The sequence below is a fragment of the Desmodus rotundus genome, chromosome 10, assembly GCF_022682495.2.
Source record: "Desmodus rotundus isolate HL8 chromosome 10, HLdesRot8A.1, whole genome shotgun sequence".
NCBI classification, from domain to species: Eukaryota; Metazoa; Chordata; class Mammalia; order Chiroptera; family Phyllostomidae; genus Desmodus; species Desmodus rotundus.
Window position 1 is genome coordinate 38,338,344 of NC_071396.1, and position 20,551 is coordinate 38,358,894.

Sequence of the window (20,551 nt, forward strand, 5' to 3'; positions counted from 1 at the left end):
CGGCTCCTCCATTCATTGACTCACCATTTAGGTAGGATTGTGGCTCTGAGCCTTCTGGTTGCTAGTCACTTCTCACTATCTGCCTTTTTGATTATAGCCATCCTTCCTAGAGTGGGTGAAGTGGTATCTCACTGCGGTTTTGACTTGCATTTTCCTGAAGCTAACATAAATAAAGCCTTTCTTGACCACTGTATTTTAAATGGCAACCCTTCCTCCCTACTGTCTATGCCCCTTCACTGATTTATTTTTCTGTAGCACTTATCTCGCTGACATACCATGTATATTTCACTTATTTATTTGGTTACTTTTTGTCTCCTCCCCAGGGAAAAATTCCAAGAGGCGAGGATTTTTGTCCCGTGCACTGTATTCTCAACGCCTATAGAAGCGGTAACTACGGGTACCCCTGCGCTAGTCAGGGCCCAGATTTAAACCCACCGATTACCAGCTGTATGACCGTGGGCAAGTTACCTTCTATGAGACGATTTCTTCATCTGTGAACTGGGACTATGACACTATGACTTAAGAGGCATTTGTAGAATAATTTCCAGTAAATGGGCACAGAGCAGATAATCAATGCTGCTTTCCCTCCATCCAGGATCCCCGTGAAGAAATACACACACTGTCTTTCTGGGAACCACACCCAACATCTGGGAGCCACAGGAGCACGTGATTTGGAAAGAGGTTGGGTCTTGCTTTGCTAGTTTCTAGGTGGGTGGTGCTGGGCAAGTCACTTTGCCTCTCATCTGTAACATGGGAACTCCTCACAGCATTGTTGTACTAATTCAAGAGCCTCATTCAGGGCACTAGCAATAGCGATCAAAAAGGATTTCTTAGGGGAATTTTCTAGTCAGGGTGGTGCTTCTATTTTTCACTTGTTGGGGGAGGGACCTCAGAACTGAAAACTGAGTCTTCTGCGGAAGTTCTGGCTTTTCAACCTGGAAGGCTGAAGTTCCAGTGAACAGAGATTAACAATTGTCAGAGAATGTGCCAGAGCAGGTTCTGAACAAAGAATACTGGCCTGTTCACAGGGAAGAAGAACTTTTATAAAAGTGATTGCGTGGTTTGGAGAAGTTTCAATTTCTCCATGGGAGAAAGGGGAAGTGCAGATTGGGGGAATCTTACAAAGGCCGTCCCTGCTCTAAAATTCCACATTCTCTGAATTCTTGGTCACATATACTAACTTCTTTACCGTTCCTGTTACCGTGTCTGAGGCCCTTATCCCACGTATCCAATATAAACAAAGGATGAGGACATGGCCTCTGAGTCCAACCACTTCTTGCCCCTTTCCAACCATGGGCTCCTGGGCAAGTTACTGCACTACTCCAGCCCCGTGTCCTCGTTTGTAAGATGGAGATAATGCCTGTAGAATTGGCTGTCCCAAAGTTAGAAATAACATGTGTGAGCTGAACCCCTAAAAGGCACTTGGAGGTGATGGCATTTGCATAAAAGCCCCAGAAAACGCCCTGACCTTTGTCACAGCCTCTGCACACAGTAAGTCCTTTAAATCGTATCAAGTCTCTCGTGTGTGTTCAAGGATTCAAAGATAAGCGAGCAAATCTTGTTCTCCCATCTAAGAGGCCCAGGGGCCTGAGGTGCCCTGCCCTGTTGCTAGTGTTGCCTTACGAGTCAGCCAGAGTGACCCCTACTCCGCGAGGGACGGACCGGAGAAAGGCCTGATGAGGGTCGCGCCCACAGGTCTGGGATCCCCCGCCCCTTGGCCAAGGGAGCCAGGCCCCTCAACTCGTCCCGGTGTAGCTCTCCAAAGAGTCTACATTAGACCCCCAGCCGCGCGCCTGCACCTCCGCCGCCGGAAGTGCCGGGACGTCGCCACGCCCTCACCAGCTGGAACAGGACATACTAGCAGGGGCGGTTTCTCCCAGCGGGCTGTAGCAGAGCCGTAGCGCAGCGGCAGCCCGTAGCACGCTGCAGCCAGGGACCCGCATCTTTCTTCTGCCACGCCCCACTGCTCAGGCCTGCCCCTCTCTGGGACCATGCCCCGCCTCTGCCCTCAAGCCACGCCCCACAGCTAGGCTCCGGCCCCACTCTCAGACCACGCCACTCCCCGACTACACCCCTCCAGTGGACTGCGCGGCAGGATGCGCGCGGGGCTCGGCGTGCGCTGTGGGAGGTGGCGTCCGGCCGGCCACGCGCATCATGGGGAACAAGCAGACCATCTTTACTGACGAGCAGCTGGACAACTACCAGGTGAGTCCGCGCCCCTGCTCGCGTCTTCCCATCGCTGCCGGTTTCCCGGGTCACTCCTGGCCTCTGCCTTCACTCCGAGCATGACCTTGGGTGGGCCGTGACTCCTCCGAGCCTCACCGGGACAGCGAGCCTCTGGAAAGCACAGCCGAGCTGTATCCTACCTGTGTTGGAAGTCAGGTACTTCAGCCCCCAAAGGCGGCTGTAAGTGGAGGTGTCTTGTTTATCCTGGGGAGTCTTCCTCTGGCCCAGCATGGAAATAATGGAGCAAGGAGGCGAGACGGTACCAGCCTTACTTACGTGGTCACTCTCCCCCGCACCCCCCACTGAGCGCTCTGCATACCCCCTGGACCCTTCCTCAGGAGCCAGGGGCTCCCAGACGGGAGACCGTGCTGTAGATGACGCCCATGCTCCTGGGTGCCTGCCCCTCCGCGTGGCTCTCACCCTTCAGAGCCCCGTTCCTACGAATGTGGGTCCTTTGCTATGGGCAGCCCTAAAATGAAGGCCCCCCTTCCTGGGCACTCTAGTGTGAATAACAGACTTCCCAGCTCCCCATGGGACAGGGATGGAGACCCACACATTCCTGCAGCACCTTCTGTGTACCAGGCACTGTACTTCTGCATTTACTTATGGTCAGCTCCTTCAATCCCAGGCTGGTGGATTATTGGCCCCATTTTACAGATGGGTAAAGAAACCCATTCAGGACCCTGCTGTGGGGCTCACGGGGAAATCTGAATCATGAATGGGGCTCACTCTTTGTTGGGTGGTGGGGCTGTGTGTGTCCTTTGTCATCAGGAGAGACAGTCGCCTCCAGTGCGACTGGAAGTGTGTGCCAGGGGAGGGAGCTAGTGAGAGTGGGAGACCTGTAGGGAAGGGGGCTTTTGCTTTGCTGGAAGGTTCAGAAATAAGGCAGCCCTGCAGCAGGCCCAGCAGGGCTGGCAGGAGGCGTTCCAGGTGGAGGGCACAGCTTGAGTAAATGCCTAGAGGTGAGCACAGGTCAGCAGGTAGACCAGGCTGAGGAGTGAAGAGTAGCCCCGTGGGGGAAGGGGCCTGGGTTCCTTCTCAGACCAGCCTGACGTGGGGTTACCCTTGGCAACCAGCCCCTGTGTTGGGTACTGATCCTTTGCCAGAGCCTGGCTGGACCCTGCCAGCTGCTGGGATGGGAGAAATGAGAGCCGTGAAACTTGAGAGCCTCACACGTCCCCCCCTCTGACACTCAGACTGCACCGGGCCAGCCAGGGGGTTGTGGACAACCCTGACTTACAGCTGCTCCCCAAGTGATCTGCAGGTTTTTGTGTCCTCCCTTCCCAGCTGCCAGGGATCCCTAAGGTTCAGGGTTCTTCCCAGACCACTTCTCTGCCTTGCAGATCCATCCCCCAGACCCCTCAAGCTCCAGAGCATTGCTGGCTGCCTTCCCCAGACCCCAGGCTGCTCCTCCAGCTGATCAGTGAAGTCTGCGTCCTGTAACTCAGCCTCCCTGGGGATCCCTCCTGTCTCCACTGCCAGGGCCCAGCCAGGCCTCTTCAGTCTCATAGACTGAAGGTCTAACTGCGCTGTTGCCCCCTTTCTGCCCCCTCCAGCCACCCACACCTTCTGCCACAACCCCTTGCTTTTCTCACCCCACCCCATCCTTTCTCGCCCTTCCCCCCCTCCTTTCTTTCTTTCAGGAGACACGTTCTGTTAAGCATCACCACTATCACACAGCTTTTTCCAAGGAGAAAGAGTTGCAGTTTGCTGAGCTCCCATCTCTACCCAGGGAATCAGCGCTGCCCCCACAGCTAGCAAGGAGGATGCAACGGGGCATTGCATAGTCAGAGTGCCCCGGGACCAGGCCCCTGAGAGCCCAGGGGGCTCTCAGTGATAGAGTCAGAATCACAGATAACCATCGGGGACCTCTCCCCTCCGCACCCGCCCTGCCCCCCAGCTGGGTCCACTTGCTCCCTGGGGCACAGCCCTTCCGCCCCCATGGACCCTGTGGTGTAGTCCTCAACTTGGGCTGCACCCGAGTGGCTTTGAAAATGGCTGATGTCCCTCCCCTGTCCCAATGCCTCCAGTCACTCGCTGCCACCATCTTCTCCCCCGCCCCCCGCCAGCCTCTCCACTGCTTTCCCGATGTGACCTTGTTGATTCCTGTGGCTTTGCTGCCAGGAAGGTGCCTGGGACTCTGTCTCCGAGCACGAGCACGAGGTTCCCTTCTCTGGGGCTGCGCTGTGGTGGAGGCTGTCTCCCAGGGACTGACTGCCCCTCCCACCCCTTAAATGCTCTCCCTCACAGCCCTTGTCCTGGCACCTAGTCCCCTGGGCCCGGTCCAGAGTTTCAGGTGGGTTCTGTACCCACGAGACTGCTATCCCCAGTGGGCTGGGTGGTTGTGAGTTTGCCGCCCCAGCACTGTCCAGGGCCGCCCGTGGGGGGTCTGAGGAAGGAGGAGTTGGGACTGCTCAACCGACTGTGCATGCTCTCTCTACAGGACTGCACGTTCTTCAACAAGAATGACATCCTCAAGTAAGTGCGCGGCTCTGGTCTCCCCTCTGAGTGGGGACAGGCGGGGAGGGGCCCGGGACCCCAGCGGGCCGGCTGCACTGGCTGAGCAGAGGAAGAGCGTCCCCTCTGTCAGGAGCCAAGTGCAGGAACCTCCCACCTCTCCTGGACCCAGATTTCTCTGCCAGGAATGGAACATCTGCTGGTCGTGTGCCTGCCTCTGTGGTGGGTGGTCTCAGGCACATTTTCATGTAACCTTCACTGCCACGTTGCAGTGGGACGGTCCAATTTTATCCCCGGTGCAGCCATTGTCACATAGCTAGGGACTAAAGACATGGCCTCAGACTCCTGGCCCCTTGCTAATTTCCTGCATCCTGGGGCCTCTCAGATGAGAGGTCCCTGTTGGTCAGAGCAGGGCCCCTCACGGCCCTCCGGCTCTGGCTCTGATGACCTTTGAGCCCTGGGAGCCTGAAAGTTCTGCAATGCATCCACCACCCTTGGCTGTCCACTAAGCGTGTCTTCCCTTCCCAGGCTACCCCCTTTCTTCAGGGGCTGGAGGGCTGGGCCTAGACAGAGAGGTGAAGTGGGTGGCAGTCTCAGGGCGCCAGGAGAGCAGACAGACGGTGAGCAGGCACACAGAACACCAGGAAACCCGGCCCCCTGCCTGGGCTATCAGGTGTCACTAAAAGCCTCCAGGGCTCGGGATCACTTTCCCTGTAGGTCCACCGGGCTGGGGCAGGAGCCGGTGGCAGCTTCCCCTGAGGGCTGTGGGGGTCCCTGCCCCAACCACTCGGCTAGGACAGGCCATTCTTCCTCCCTGCCCCCTTGGTGGGCAGGGACACCCCACCACCCCACTTCCGCCACCTCGGAAGGCTGGATGAGTAGCAAGCCCCTCCCCACCCTACCTCGGCATCAGCACACCTGGGCTCTGCTGCCACCTCCCAGGTCTGAGGTAGCCTCCGGTGACATCTGAGCCTCGCTGAGCCTCAGGTCCTTCTATCAAATGGAGATCATTATCCTGCCCCCAGAGCACACCAGGGTGGGGGTTTGACCCAGGCCCTGCTTCCAGGGGCCTCTGAGTGCTGCCCCCGCCCCGCCTCCCTCCACCCCCATCCAGGTGGGTTTCTGGGTGAGCTGCACCCCAAGCACCAACCAGATGGCGAGGAGGAAAGGTGAGCTATAGGTTCTTCTTGGCAGCGTGGGGCCCAGCTCAGGGATACTGAGTCAGAATCGCAGATAACCATCGGGGGCCTCTCCCCTCCGCCCCCACCCTGCCCCCATCTGGGTCCGGTGGCTCCCTGGGGCACAGCCCTTCCACCTCCACGCTGACCTCGGGTGGGCAGCCCCCCATTCAGCCACGTTCACTCAGCACCCCAACTCCTCCATAGTAAGTGGGCCGAGTCCTTGTCCCTTCGGCCCGGAGAGAGGCGCACCCAGCAAGTCGCCCTGGTCTTTGCCTATGGGTTTCTTCGTATCGTTCATTTTAATTACTCTTAATTTTTTTATTCCACATGTGATGCATGACCATAGAAAAATTAGAAAATAACAGCAGTCGAGAGAGGACAAAAAATGGCCTCCAGTCTCCCCGCCCCACCCTCGAAGTCATGACTGCTAACCTCTCGGTATATTGAACCTCTGGGCACCTCGCTCGGCCAGTGTCTTCCCTTCGTGCATATTTATCGAACATTTGGATCGCGTTGTGTAGTCATTTCTTTAAAGTTGCTTTTCCTTAGGCAAATGGTAAAAATAGATAAGAAAAAAGTGATCTCACCACCTCCATAATGCATTTATGTATTTATTATTTTTAAGATTTTATTTATTAACAGAGGAGAAGAGAGGAACATCAATGTGTGGTTGCCTCTTGCGCGCCCCCTACTGGGAACCTGGCCAGCAACCCAGGCACGTTGACTGGGAATCGAACAGGCAACCCTTTGGTTTGCAGGCTCGCGCTCAATCCACTGAGCCACACCAGCCAGGGTCACCTCCCTAATGCATTTAGTCGGGCATTTCGGTTTTCGAGACATACAGCCCTCACCTCTGGGGTTATTTCCTGGCATAAATGTTTAACAGAGACTTCCGGGTCAGAAGGTATACAGATTATTACAGCTTTTGATTTCTACCGCTAAGTCACCCTCCAGCGGTGATGAAGCAGCCTGCCCCCCGGTGGCAGCGAGCTGGCAGGCGCATCGGCCTGGGCGTGGGATCACCACCCTGCAGGGCTTCTTCTGCTCCTCTCACAGGCTCCACGCCCGGTTCTACGAGCTGGCCCCCAACCTCGTCCCCATGGACTACAGGAAGAGCCCCATCGTCCACGTGCCCATGAGCCTCATCATCCAGATGCCGGAGCTCCGGGTAGGTGAGGGGCCGCCCGTCGTGGCTGTGGGGCCCTGAGCGTGCCCTGACCCTCTCTGTGCCTCAGTTTCCTCACTTCATGGTGAATAAATGAGCTACATGTGGGGCTCTGGCCGGCTGCTGAGACCTGTGCTACCCATAGACTTCAGGGCTCCGGGCTTGCACCCACCTGCTTGCCTCTTATTTGTTTATTTTGGGAGAGAGGGGAAGGGAGAGAGAGAGACGGAGAGAAGCATCAAAGTGTGGTTGCCTCTTGCGCGCCCCCTACTGTGGGCCTGGCCTGCAACCCAGACATATGCCCTGACTGGGAATTGAACCAATGACCCTTTGGTTTGGAGGCCTGCACTCAACCCACTGAGCCACACCAACCAGGGCTGCTTGCCCCCTTGTTAAATGGCCAGTGTGCTGTCTTTTGCAGCCCTTCCTCGGCTTTTAGACAGTTTTCCTCTCCTGCCTTGTCTGGCTATGGCTTCTCACGGCTGGGTCATCCTTGGCATCACTTCCGGATTTCACTTGCAAGGACTTCCCCTAGGGATCTTGTCAAAATGCCCACTCGCACTTGGGGCGTCTGGGGACCCAAGGCCGTGTTTTTCTACAAAGCTCCCAGGTGGGGCTGATACCTCTGGTCCTCGACCACATCTGTATTTGACATAAAGTTGTCATTCGTGAGTTCCTCACCCATAATGCACGTGAGGTGCCCTCTGCCAGCAAAGAAGCTTTTCGGGCACAAAAAGCTGTGGTGTGGGACTTTGCAAAGAGGCCCTCGCCAGGCCTCGGATGTGTGACTCAGGGGTCACTGCATGGTATCCACTGTGGCCTGTGCCCCAGCTGTGACCTCCGTCCTGAGGGACAGTGAGGCCAGTCTCGGCCCTGCGCGGTCGCTCAGCCTGGCCCGCAGAGGGGATTGAGCCCAGGCCCACGGGCACTCGGGTGGGAGCCACACGGTTGTCCCTGAGCCTCCAGGAGAGGTGTCCCTGAGTGATCTGGGGTGAGGAGGGAGTTGGCAGCCTCGGGGCTGGTCTGGGAGAATCCGGGAGCTAAGCGATGGCTGGCCTGGGGTCTGCGCACTCTCTGACTCTTGCTGCTTGTCCCGTCCAGTTATCCAGACCTTTGGAGGTCCCACTTCTGCCTCCCCTACGCTGGCCTGGCCTGGCCTGAGCTGAGGGCTGCCTGTGCTTGGGGACACCCTCCCCTTCCACACATCAAGGCGGAGGCTGCCCCCGTGGCCTCCCCTGGGCATTGGGCCTGACCCCTGCCCCTGCCTCGCCGGAGCTCACCCTCCAGTGAGCATGCCCCGGCTCTGCCAAGTTCTCTGCGCTCACCTCAGTGACACAACAGGACCTGACATGCCGCTGCGGTCTTGCAGGTGCTGGCCTGCTACCTTCCACGCTGTAACTCCTCAGTCCTCCCACAGCCCAGTCACGTGGGTGCAAAGGCCGTTCCCATCTTACAGATGGAGAAACTGAGGCCTGGGGGATTGGGTCGCATAGGCCGTAAGCTGTCTGGCCCTGGGGTCCTCCCAGCTGACCCGCCCCGGGAGACCGTTGTGGTTCTGTCTCCAGGAGAATCCATTCAAGGAAAGGATAGTGGAGGCCTTCTCCGAGGACGGCGAGGGGAACCTCACCTTCGACGACTTTGTGGACATGTTTTCCGTGCTCTGCGAGTCGGCTCCCCGAGACCTCAAGGCCAACTACGCCTTCAAGATCTATGGTAAGGAGGGCCTGCGGGGGAGCCGATGCTGGGGGCCTGTGCCCCTGTGCGGTGGGGGTCGGCACTCAGGTCAGCAGGCCATCCGGTTCCTGCTGGCTGCCATCCCGGGGGATGCTGGGGACACCAGGAAGACTTAGAAGAATAGCTGCCCAGCAGGTGGCCAGCGCTGACAGTCAGTGCACAAGAGACCTCACAGGGCCCTGCAAGCAAAGGGGGGACACTCCCCCCATCTGTGGGGAGGAGAGGGCACGTGTAGTGAGGTTTCAGTGGGGCATGGGAGGACGGGGGGGAGGTAGCGAGCGCCGGGCACAGGGAGCAGCCCGCGAGGACTCAGTACACAGAATGTGCAGGGCCCGGCGAGGAGGTGGGACCCTGTTGGGGGGATGCCATGCCCCGTAGGGTGGGGCTGTGGGGTCCAGTCAAGGAGGTTGGGCCTGGTGCCCAGGCCTCCAGGGGCCACTGAGGTTTCAGGTGGGGCAGGGCAGCTCTGTGTTCTAGAAGGGTCTCAAGACATCAGCTGAGGCCGGGGCTGGAGAGGAGGCCTGGACCAAGTGGTGGGGCTCCCAGGCTGTCGGAAGTGAGCTGCCTTTTTTCCTGCCAGCCCTGCCCTTGATTTGCTGTCCAACCCACCACCAGAGGGCGCTGGCCACCGCAAAGCCCTAGCTCTCCCACAGTCTTGGGAGATGTCCCGCCCAGACTGGCGTCCAGTCCTCAGACAGGGACCCGAGGCCCAGGGAGGAGCTGAGACCTGTCCTGGACCAGAGGGCCTCAGACAGACATCCTGTCCCCAGGGACTTTGATCAGCCAGGCGCTGGGGCCCCTCAGACTGTTTTTCACAGAGAGTTTCGTGTTTATTTAGAGGACTTGGGTCTAGATGTGTCTGTGCCCCCCTGTGTTTGGACGTCAGAGTCAGGGCCTGCCCTGCCTGCCAGCCGTGGTCGCTGATTCAGAAAGAGCTTCTTGCATTCTTTCCATCACCCCTCACACCCCGAAGCCTGTGGCCTTGCTTCTGGGCCGGGCTGCTGTCTGCAGAGAGGGGCTCCCTGCTCGCCTGGGCTGGGGGTGGCCCTGGGAAGATGGGGCCCACTCTCCAGCAAGGGTCGCGCCCTCCTGGACCCCAGTATCCCCCTCTCCCCTGCCCGTCAGCCAGCACAGGCCAGGGCGGAGCTGGGCAGGGTGGGCAGCTGTCGGGGGCCTGGGCTCGGAGATGCAACACTGACCGCCAGGGATGTGACCTCAGGCAGGTCACTTGTCCTTCCCATGCCTCCGTTTCTTCCTCTGTGTTGCGGGGTTCTCACTGCGTGTACTGGGTCGCTTTGCTGTGCAAACTCAGGGAGCTAGTGCCCGCCGCGCTCACGGAGGCAGCTAAGCCCTTTGTCACCCGCGTGGTGTCAGGGTTTGCATGGCGGCGGGGAGCTGCCTGGGGGGAGCCCTTGTGTGGAGGCAGCAGCCCCGGCCAGGAGGTGAAGTTGGAGCCGCAGTGTGAAGGCCAAGCAGCTGGGCTGATGGGTGTGAAGGTCCCCCCAAGCAGAAGCAGCGCCCATGTGAGGAGCCAGTTGTCGGGCAGGGAAGCGGTCAGAAAGGCGCGGAGGATGTGGTGGCGGGTCTGTTGCCCGCGCTGTGCACCCCGGCCAGCCACGGGCTCTCTCTGCGGGGTGCCTGTGTATCCTGACCAGCGATACAGAGTCCCGGGGCAACAGGGTGCTGTTGAGGATATGTGGCATAAGCAGCCCTCTGACCTGGATTCAGGCACTCAGCTTCTCTGGGCCTGGGGTTCCTGAGCTTTACAAGGACCACGGGGTCACTGCGGAGTGAGAACCCAAGTTCCCAGGAAGCCTCAGATGTGGGTGCTTGATGCGTCTCGGTCATGGTGCGTTTTTACGGGGCTGCGAGGGTTGAGTGTGGCGTGGTGAGCTGCCTTGTGGGCGACCCCCTTGGTAGTGCCCAGCTGGGGACAAGAGTCCAGGGTCCCCAGCATGCGTGTGGAGGGAGGGGCGGGTGGGGACACATCATGACCAGGCCCGGTCTGAGTGTCCCCACCTCACGCACAGACTTCAACACCGACAACTTCATCTGCAAGGAGGACCTGGAGATGACGCTTGCCCGGCTTACCAAGTCGGAGCTGGAGGAGGACGAGGTGGTGCTCGTGTGCGAAAAGGTCATCGAGGAGGCCGACCTGGATGGCGATGGCAAGCTGGGCTTCTCCGACTTCGAGGACATGATCGCCAAGGCCCCCGACTTCCTCAGGTGCTGCCCAGGGCTGCGTGGGGGGCTGCAGCCAGCACCCGGCCTCCTGGGCCCCCCGGGGCTGAGGCCCTGTCTCCACTCAGAGCGGTGTGGGGTCCCAGGCCATGCGGCCGGGGAGGCGGGAGGTCCCATCCCAGCCCAGCTCCTGCAGGGGGTGACTGGGAGGCCCCCCCAACCCCCATCCCCAGCAGGGCCAGCCCTCAGGTGAAGAGTGAACAGCGGGCAACCGGTGGTGATTCTGGGGGTGGATCCCAGGGCACAGACGGGCCTGTAGGCTGTCCTTCCCTCAGCATCGCTGACCACGGGCCCTGCATCCTCCCTAAGCCACTCTTGCCCATTCTCTCTTTCCAGCACCTTCCACATTCGGATCTGAGGACCTGGCCGAGGTCACGGGGCCCCGAAGCCCACCGTCCTCCTCTGCTGTCTACACAGCTGTGACCTCCAAGCTCCCAGGATGGGAGCTTCAGCCTCCAGGGTTTACACCCACGAACAATTTCTTGGCCCTTTGAGCAAAAAAATCCTTAACCAGGGAAGGGGGAATGTGAGGAGCTTGGCCCTTCCCAGGCCCCCCTGGGGTTCTGCCCCAGGACACATAGCCCCTTACAGGCCTTCCCTCGGTCCCCTGACCTCCCCTGCACCCAGTTTTCCCTCCTGAGAAACGTCCCCATGGGAGGGGAAGGCAGGGTGGGAGGGGCGGAGGGACCACCATGACCACGTGTGGGAAGCACACCCTGGTCACCCAGGGCGAAGAGAAGGAAAGATGAGATTTAACGGGCTGAGCAATCCCGCTCCACCCCCACAGCCAGGCAGCAGCCCGCCCCCCTGCCTGTCCCCGTTTCCCCACCCCTCCCCACGTGAAGCTGTGCGAACACGGGGCCCTGGCCCTGTCCCTGCCCCTCCCTGGTGAGTGCTGTGCACACATCTTCGAGCTGCTGCTAGTAAAACCCTTGTCTGTCCCCAGGCCGTCTGTGTGTGTGCGTGTCGTAGCGGTCCCGGGCCCTTTGCCCTTCATCCTGGGCGCCCATCGCTCTTAGCACTTCTCCCCCGGACTAGGCTGTGCCTCCCGCTTCGGTGCCAACTCTTATTTCAGGGCTGGGGCCAAGGTGTCTCTATGCCCAAATCCTCGAGGGAGCCCCACACAGGATGGTCTCAGGTGGAAGATGTGTACGCTTCCTCCGTGACCGTCGTCCTTCTGGTGACTGTGTGGGGCTCAGCATGGGTCAGGCGCAGGCTGCTGGCCACACTCGGTCCTGACAGCGCCCCTGGATGTACCCGTTTCTCAGCGGGAGTTTGCACGGCCACGAGGCCACTCGGGGGACAGTTCCCACTGGTGTGGAACGAGCCTGCTCTGCCCAGGATGGGCAGGGAGCAGCAGGCTGAGGGTCACCCTCAGGGAGGTGGGGATGTGGGTGGAACGGAACAAAGGGTCTGAGCGGAGGGGGTCCAGGCAGAGACACCTGACCTGAGGGATGGTCCTGAGAGGCCGGGGCCACCTGGCGGGCCTGGGAGTCAGGGGAGGAGTGCGAGTCCCCCTCCTTGGCCCGGTGGGAGGCCCCACCTGCGGTGTGTCTGAGCCCCATTCCATCCCAGGCTGGGGGTCTGAGGGGCACCTTCCTTCGGGTGAGTGAGGACGTCCCTAGGACCCCTGCAGGGCCTGGGCACCAGGAGACCCCCAGGGTGGGCTGCTGGGAGCCAGGCCATCAGGGTCTGTGCTTCTTGTCCACAAAGAAGAGCTTCCGGAGCTTGTCAGGCTGCAAGGAGGGAGAAGACACTGGAGCCGGGGTCCCCGGGGTGCCAGAACCCGCAGCACTGGTGTCCCAGGTGGAAGGGACGGGGTGCAGATGGTGCCACCCAGGACCAGAGAGGACAGGGGGCTTTGCAGCCAGGGGCAGTGCAGTCGCAGGCACAGGGGAGGCAGGACTTTCTGGGCACAGCCCTGCCCCCAGGAGGGGCTGGCCGAGCTTCCCCACCCTCCTTTCTTATGGAACGCAGCTCTGAGCAGCTCTGCTCCCCGAGGGCTCTCAGGGCTGTGCCCGAGCTTCTGAAGGTGCCTAGCCCTGTCCTCTCGGCCAGCGGTTTTCAACCTTGTGCATCTCACGGCACAGAAGCTAATTACCGAAATTCTGCAGCACCCCAAAAATAGATTTTTTTTGCTGATCTGACAAAGAAAGATGGGTAGAATTTTGATTCATTCACACCGGACAGCTGTTCTGCTGGCTGTTGTCATTTTTTTACTTGACCATCTGAGGGAAAAGAGGTCAGTGCCCCCGACTAAACAGTCAGGGGTCGGATGGTTTAACCGTTCTTGCAGCACAGCATGTGAAAGCCGCTGCTCCAGGCAGCCGCCCACACTCAGCCTGAGGACCAGCGCCTCCTATAGATGAGGGACGGGAGTACCGGATGCCCCGTTAAATTTCAGTCTCTGGTAAGTGATCAATGATTGCAATATTTGGAGCATATTCATGCTAAAAAAAAAAAAAAAATTTTGTTCTCTGGAATTCAGATTAGCTGGGTGGCCCATCATGCATGTCCTCAGCCTGGTGGCTCTTTCCTGCTAGGGAAACTCTCTTGCCCAAAGCCACGTGGCCGGGGAGTGGCTGAGCCATGACAGGTCAGACCTGGAGCCCCTTCTCTGTCTCAGGGGCTTGGAGACCCCAGAAGTGGCTGAGAGGGGGGGTCAGGGACCCCAGTGTGCTGTACAGAAAGACTTTAGAAGGGCCTGGAAGCAGACACCTGACACCCAAGTCTAACAGCTGCCTCCCCCACCACCCCTGGGCCCATGTGAGGGCTGGAAAGTTCTGGGTGCCTGCGGTGTGGGGGAGGGGGGGCAGCCTGCCCTGCCCCTGCCCGAGGGCCACAGGGCCCGCCTACCACCAGCTGCTCCCTGGGAGCTGCTGGCAGCCCACTCCCCGCCCCCCACTGTGGAGCCCACCTTATGTGTCTGTCCAGGCTCCTTGCTCTTGGATGCAGGGGTGTATGTGTGGGCGTCGCCCAGCTCCTGGAGCCCCGGGGCCCCCGCAATCCTGGTGTAGGCACGGTCTATGGGCCCCGACAGCCTGCCATGGGGGACACCGGCCCGAGGAAGCAGCGGCCTGGAAGGGCCGCCCCAGCGGACCGGCACCTCCTCGTAGGTGCTGCCACCCTGGCTCGGCACACCGCTGGCCTCCTGCAGGAGCAATGCGTAGGTATCCGTGGAGCGGGCCCGAGCCCTGTGGCCAGGCCTCGGGGACCCTGGACTCCGGGTGGCAGCTGAGGGTCCTCCAGCCTCAGAACAGGGGGGCAGGAGGAGGCCCCAGGAAGTGGGAGAGACGGTTGGGCCCTGGTCTGGGCTGCCCCTAGAGAGGGCCAGCCCCGGGCTGTCAGGCCTGTCCTGGCTTCCATCTGAGAGTCTGCCCAGGGTCCCCTTGCCAGGGGGGCTGGCCTGGCTGCTGGCTGGAAGCGGCCCATGCCTGCTGGACACCTCGGTGCCCGGACCTAGCTGTGCCTGCCTCGTCTTCCTTGTTTCTGCATAGACGACGTTGGGGCCTCCAAACAGCTGGTCCAGATGAGAGGCACCCCTCTCAGGGAGGGGCGGCACCCCGGTGCGGGGCTGGGGAGAGAGGGACAGAGAACCTTGTAAAAGTCACCATCTCCAAGAGACCTGTGGGTAAACTGAAGCGCGCTCAGACCACCTGCAACCCCTCTTGGCCTCAGTTTACCTGACCTGGGCACAGGGCTGGTTGTACCAGTTCAGGGCCCAGACGGCGATCACGCAGAGCTCTGAGGATGCTCTTTGTCTTGATTCAAAATCTGGGGTCACCAGCTGTCCCTACCACCTGCCTCCTCCTGCCTCTGGGGTGGTCCCCTGCTTCCCCTGAGCCCCCAGAACCCAGGCCCTTCAGAATGCCCCCCAAGTTAATTGTTTGCAACAGCTGGGTGCCAGGCCATGTCCTGAGGGCCAAGGACTCAGGGGTCGGGGGTGAGTGCGTGCCAACCCGAGAGGCGGCAGCACTGTCACCGTCACACGGACCGACGTCACCGACCCGGGGTAACACATCAGGTACCGATCGGAAATGAGGAGCAAAGCAGGGTCATGGGGAACAGAGCCACAGGCGGGAAAGGGTGCATTTGGACAGCTTAGGTGCCTTTGCTAGGAGATGGCATGGGAGCCGGGAACGGGGTGCAGTGAGAGTGAGCCGTGTCTGCGGTTGCTGGGAAGAGGGTGCCAGGCGCAGGGAACAGGAAGAGCAAAGGGGCTGAGGGGGAAGGTCCAGAGGCCTGCCAGGAGGCGGAGGCAGAGGCCATGGGGCGCCGGGTGAGGAGCTGGGGAAGATCTCAGCTTGTGTGGGAAACGCAGGGGTCTGACAGCGAGAGAAGCCTCTGAGCCCCTCCTGGGAGCAGCTGTGGGAGAGCATCAGGGACGGTGGTCCCCCTCCCAGCCCCAGGTACAGCGGACCCCAGCCATCCTGTGCCCACTCTGTCATGCAAGCTCCAGAGGAACCTCAGGGATGCAAACAGGCCTCCGAGAGATGGGGGACTTGCCCCACATCACCCAGCTACACAGGCCAAGCCAAGCAAGATGTGACCCAATTCGGCTTGCCACAGGCAGGCCATGCATGGCACGGCAAGCCACTCGGGGGTCCCCTGCGGGGCCTGTGTGTGGGCGCCCAGAATCCAGAATCCTCCTCACCTCCATGCTCAGCTCCTTGGACACGTTCCTGGGACTCCCGTATATGCTGTTCTTTGTGTGCGGGAAGGAGACCTGGGACTTCGGAGGGGGGCAGGGGCTGCTGGCCTTGCCTGGGGCCCCTGTGGGGGTTGCCGTTGCAGGTGGGTCCTCCAGGCCCAGGCTGGTCTGCTGGAGGCCCAGGGTGATGGCATCGTAGAGGTCATTGTCCTCCAGCTGGGGACAGTGGAGACACAGCAGAGAGGGGTCACACCCGCCTGGCCTCCCACGCCTGCCGGAGACTGCTTGCTGGCTAGGGAATGAAACATGCCTGAGGGTCCCCGAGCCTGCAGAAGACACTGCCTCAGCCTCCCCTTTTCAAATGGGGGCCATGCCCCCGTGGTGAGTGGCCCGGCGTGACAGTAAATAGGGAAGAAAAGGCCAGTGGCCCCGCGTGGTGCACCCCCCCAGACCTGGGCTACTGGCCCGTCGCCCTTACCCCGGGGAAGAGGGGTGCCTACCCGGGGACAGGCGGCAGCCAGGGTCTCCCCGAAGGGCTCAAACTGCACCGCCTGGTAGTGGCACACGAGCTCGGCCAGGCTGCCGTGGCTCTGAGTGTCCCCGGAGACCAGGTAGCGCCGGTTTCGGAGCTGGGTGATGACAAAATGCCGGCATCGGTCGCTGCCCCTGCAACACGACAGGCTGGCCTGATCCCTTGGGCCCTGGGGGCCCTGCGGAGTGTGGGTGGTGCAGGACTAGGCTCCTAGGACGCCCGAAGGGGGCCGGGGAGGGCAGGGCCAGGCGAGGTGGGGGCGAGGGACAGATCCCACTTGGTGTGAAATTTAAAAGATGCCACAAAATTCAGTCATCGATGCTAATAACCCAGTATTTTAGAAGATAAAAATACTGAAACATCCAGGACAAACAAAATATCAAAGTCTTAAGGATGAGATCCGGCCCTGTGCTTGCACGAGGCAGCCTGACCCACCCCACCATGGACCCTGCCCTGCCGCAAAGGGGGTCCAGCCCCCACCCCCACTACACCTGCCTTCCTCCCAGGCATCCCTCCAAGGCAGGTAAACCCGCAGGTAAACCCCAGGCACACAGCCTTCTCTGCCTGGCCACTTGCTATTCTTCCTTCTATCCTGGGCTCGAGGTTCCCCTGTGAAGCCCTCCCCTGCCCCCCTGTCACCCCCTTGTCTGGCCAGGACTTCATCCCAGCACATGGCCAGTGCTGCTGAGGAAATGTCCCACAAACATGGACAGTGAGGGAGTGAGGGAGCCAGCACCCAGGGAAAGCCAGGCGGCACAGACTGGGGGGCCTCTGCTTACCTGCACAGCGCATCCTCCCTTACCTGTAGGACAAGATGTAGCCAGTGGCCCGGTCACTGAGGCGGATGAGGAAGGAGCCAAGTGCTTTGTCCCCCAGCAGCTGCTCAGCCTGCCTGGGCAGAGCACATGCCCTGAGCCGGGCCTGGGGGTCCCTGCGGGCCGGTGCCCAGACCCTCAGACCTCCACATGCTTGCTCAGCCCTTCCGCTGGCCCGGGGTCTGTCCAGGCCCAGCTCAGCAGCTCTGGGTTGGAGTCCTGAAGCCACCCCCTGGTACAGCCTCCCTTGCTGCTTCATGTACATCGCCACTTCGTGTCCTAGTCTATATGCAGAGCGGGGACCGGTGCCCCGGGAACAGGGTGCTCCCCACTCGGTTCCCCTGCCCACCGCCTCCCGGTGTCCCTGCCCAGCCCAGGGAGACAGCAGGAGCCAGGCTTGTCCCAGAGTTCCAAGACCACCTTCTCTGCCTTACTTGCGGGTGATGAATCCGTGAAACCAGGGGGGCAGGGCTCCATGGTGCAGAATGAGGGGGGCCTGTGTCTCCATGAACCACCTCAGGGCCAGCTCCTGCAGCTGGGCCACAGCCTGGCTATCCCCTGCCTCCTTGGGCCCCTGGCCCCCGCAGAGCTGCGTCAGACTGCCCTCCATTCTGGCAAGCGCTGAAGTGGGCGCCTAGCCCCGAGCGCACACACCTCTATATCTGTGTGTGCGCCCGCTCATTTGCCTGAGCCCTCAAACACTCCAACCGTCCACAGCACACAGGAGCCCTATTGTCACCTCTGGGTTGGCTGGTGACACTGGGGGGAGGGGCACGTCTGCAGCCAGAGAGTGAGGGAAGGCATCCCTGACCTGCACCCCCACACTGGGCTTGGCCTTTTAGAGAGAGGGGAAAGGAGGGAGGAAGAGATGCAGGGAAACATCCATGTGTGGCTGCCTCTCACACGCCCCCTACTGGGGACCTGGCCCACAACCCAGGCATGTACCTTGGCTGGGAATCAAACCGGCGACCCTTTGGTTTGCAGGCCAGCACCCAATCCACTGAGCCACACCAGCCAGGGCTCAAGACCTGCTTTCCACACTCCTCTAGGGTCATTATGGGGGCTAAGTGTGGGGGCTTAGTGGTTAAGAACGAGGGAACATGTATGTAAGTGCAAAGGAGACAGAACCACTCGCGATGGTAACACAGGGTAGGCGTGGTTACCCCTGGGGCGGTTGTGACTGGCCAGACTGAGCAGCGGCCGGTGCAGTAACGTCTTGCGTGGTTCCCAGTCCAAGGGGCAGGTGACATGGGTGCGTTTGCTTTGGGACAGTTCATGGAACTCCACACTCACGGTTTATGCACTCTTCTTGGCACAGGTTCCGCTTCAGCGAAACCGTTCACTTCAAAAAATAATGATGGTGCCACAGCCCTATTTCACTGGTTCCAGTTCCGGCAAACTAGTGTCTTTATCTCCGAAACAGGGACAGTAATGCCACCTGTTGTTGGGTCCTTAGTGTTTGGAATAACAACTGATTAGAATTGGCCGTTACCTTGATGAGGAGGAGGAGGAGAAGGAGGATGCTGGCGTGCAACAATTCTGGGATACGTTGGGTCCTCCCCAGCCGGTAACCATTGTCATCATTACTTCATTTCACCTCCATCATGGCCCTCTCAGATCACACACACCCCCGTGCACAGTGTGTGGTTCAGAGGGAAGGCAAGGGCATGAAGCGCCTGGACCTCAGCTTGGGCAGTGCCTTCCCTGTCTGAGAGTCGCGTTCCACACCTGGAGCCAGGGGAACGGGGCGTCCCCCTGCCTCACGGGCGGATGGAGAGAAGTTCTGCAGGTCACGCTGTCCGCACAGGCGCACAGCAAGCATTTCCGGGGGGGCCAGCCCCGGTGAACATCCCTTTTATAGACAGTTAATGTCGGCCTTGACAAGGGGGTTGTCATCTCCAGCCCGGAGTTGCGGGAGGGAGCCACCCACCATGTACTTGCTGGTGGGTTTGCCCACCACAGACGTGAGCCGGGCAAGCCCTGGGGGCAGAATGGAAATTCCAGTCTCAGGCTGGGAAGGACTGTGATTTCCCAAAGCGGGGCAGGCGGGTGGGTGGCTTTTGTCTTTGTCTTCTCTGACCTCCGACCAAAGTCAGCACATCCTTCCCTGGTGGGTGCAGGGAGCGTCCGCCGCAGCCGTGGCTCCGCCGCCAACACAAATGGCAGAGATTTCCATGTCCTGTGACAGCTGTGTGCAGACGTCTCGAGACATCATTTTTGCTCCTGTTTACCTCAAAACCACAGTAAGTAGACCCAATGCTGGGTCTCGTTATTGAACACGCACATAAGAAGCACATGGTGTCAGCATATCGCAAATATTTTGACAACCGCCTTTCAGTATAATTTATTTTCCGCTGTGGTTCTAAGCTTTTTTTTTTTTTTCCTGGCACATTTAAAAACGCTATTCTGAGAAGCCCACGGCTTTACCAGACACCAAAGTGATCGACAGAGCAAAAAAGGCCAAGGGGGCCAGGGTCAGGCCCAGAGTCGAGCGAGCGGCTGCCCACACCAAGCCCTGGAAGTATTCAAATACAAAGAAATGCGCGGCTGTCATTTTCCATGACGTGCTGACTTCCCGCCTTCCTCTTAGGTCGGACGCTTTTCTGAGCAGAACCCGGGTGTTTGCATAAGGAGACAAAGGTTTGGTGTGCAGGCGGGGAGGCAGAGCCCAGGACAGCTTGGGAAAGGGCTGACGGTTCCGAAATCAGGCAAATCAAGAGGGGTCTGAGTTTACACTCAGAAGAAGCGTGGGTGAGGAGGGCAAGGCCCTGGTCTGGGGCATCACAGGGGCTGCGTGAAGGGCGGGTGGGGTGACTCTAACACGGCGCTCAGCTTCCCACTGTTCAGCTCATCTGTGTGGTTGCCCACCGGGGGTGGGGGCAGGCCCAGGGGCCCAGGATGGAGGAGCCTCCCCCACCCTCCTCCCCCCTGAGGTGCCTTGAGATGTAGACAGAGGAGTTCAGAGGTTTCAGGCTCTGGAGCCCAATTAACGGGCTTGGGATCCCATGGCATCTCTGTTCACTTGTAAAAAACGGGGAGGAGAGAGGGGACCCACCTGGCACGGTGTGGGAGCTGGGAGCTGATCCAGGCAGAACAGTGGCTGGGAGCCAGCATGCACAGGGAGTAAACGTCCGCCCAGCTCCAAGTCACCCCTGGGCTGGGAAGTCCCCGCATCCAAAGTCTCTGCCTGTCTCATCGAAACTTCCTTGTCCTGGGTTCCCCTCCCTCAAAGTTACGCTTCTCCTCTAGGACCAATAGATGATCGTGGATTGTCCAAAAGGTACTCGCTCTGAGGCTGCTCAGTCTGGCTTGCCCTCGGACCAGGAAACCCAGGTTTCTCCAGAAGGATGCTCACAGACTGTGTCTCCGGGACTCTTGGTGTGGCTCCTTGACGTCACTGAGGGAGCTTGCCCTGTCATCTGTACAGCGTGGCTGCTGGGGTGGGACAGCGATACCCAGTGAGGCCCCTTCCAGCCACCCTCCCCCCAAAACACAGCGTCTTCTGTGTTATTCACAGGACAATGGCCAAGTACTGGGAACTCATGAAGG

General features: G+C 59.9%; 2 protein-coding genes across 8 annotated transcripts; one reads left to right on the plus strand and one right to left on the minus strand.

Annotated features, from left to right (window-relative positions):
• Positions 1-329: 329 nt before the first annotated feature.
• Positions 330-11,490, plus strand: CIB2 (calcium and integrin binding family member 2). Of its 2 annotated transcripts, XM_045196459.3 has the most exons (8): positions 330-387; positions 596-681; positions 2,081-2,205; positions 4,670-4,704; positions 6,921-7,032; positions 8,595-8,742; positions 10,794-10,989; positions 11,341-11,490. In XM_045196459.3, the coding sequence occupies exons 3-8, from the start codon at positions 2,155-2,157 to the stop codon at positions 11,360-11,362; spliced, it is 564 nt and encodes a 187-aa protein (XP_045052394.1). In that variant the 5' UTR covers positions 330-387; positions 596-681; positions 2,081-2,154; the 3' UTR covers positions 11,363-11,490. The 2 variants fall into 2 exon arrangements, with proteins under 2 accessions (XP_045052394.1, XP_024417556.1); XM_024561788.4 differs by lacking the exons at positions 330-387; positions 596-681 and having other exon boundaries at positions 1,907-2,205.
• A 609-nt stretch (positions 11,491-12,099) lies between these two features.
• Positions 12,100-20,349, minus strand: SH2D7 (SH2 domain containing 7). Of its 6 annotated transcripts, none has more exons than XM_024561990.3 (6): positions 17,437-17,612; positions 16,990-17,079; positions 16,156-16,321; positions 15,659-15,871; positions 13,922-14,578; positions 12,100-12,740 (listed from the first exon to the last, which is right to left on the minus strand). In XM_024561990.3, the coding sequence occupies exons 1-6, from the start codon at positions 17,610-17,612 to the stop codon at positions 12,690-12,692; spliced, it is 1,353 nt and encodes a 450-aa protein (XP_024417758.2). In that variant the 3' UTR covers positions 12,100-12,689. The 6 variants fall into 6 exon arrangements, with proteins under 6 accessions (XP_024417758.2, XP_045052393.2, XP_045052392.2 ...); XM_045196458.2 differs by having other exon boundaries at positions 15,659-15,943; XM_045196457.2 differs by lacking the exon at positions 12,100-12,740 and adding an exon at positions 13,209-13,454 and having other exon boundaries at positions 15,659-15,943.
• Between the last annotated feature and the right edge of the window lie 202 nt (positions 20,350-20,551).

What these genes read in the sequence shown, in the direction of transcription:
- CIB2 (XM_045196459.3), top strand. Translation starts at nt 2,155, where the DNA reads ATGGGGAACAAGCAGACCATCTTTACTGACGAGCAGCTGGACAACTAC. An exon ending in AGCAGCTGGACAACTACCAG is followed by an intron (nt 2,206 to 4,669) that starts GTGAGTCCGCGC and finishes CTCTCTCTACAG; the next exon opens with GACTGCACGTTCTTCAACAA. An exon ending in CTACGCCTTCAAGATCTATG is followed by an intron (nt 8,743 to 10,793) that starts GTAAGGAGGGCC and finishes CCTCACGCACAG; the next exon opens with ACTTCAACACCGACAACTTC.
- SH2D7 (XM_045196453.2), bottom strand. Translation starts at nt 17,612, where the DNA reads ATGGAGGGCAGTCTGACGCAGCTCTGCGGGGGCCAGGGGCCCAAGGAG. An exon ending in CACGGATTCATCACCCGCAA is followed by an intron (nt 17,080 to 17,436) that starts GTAAGGCAGAGA and finishes TGCTCTGCCCAG; the next exon opens with GCAGGCTGAGCAGCTGCTGG. An exon ending in TGGCTGCCGCCTGTCCCCGG is followed by an intron (nt 15,944 to 16,155) that starts GTAGGCACCCCT and finishes TTCCCTAGCCAG; the next exon opens with CAAGCAGTCTCCGGCAGGCG.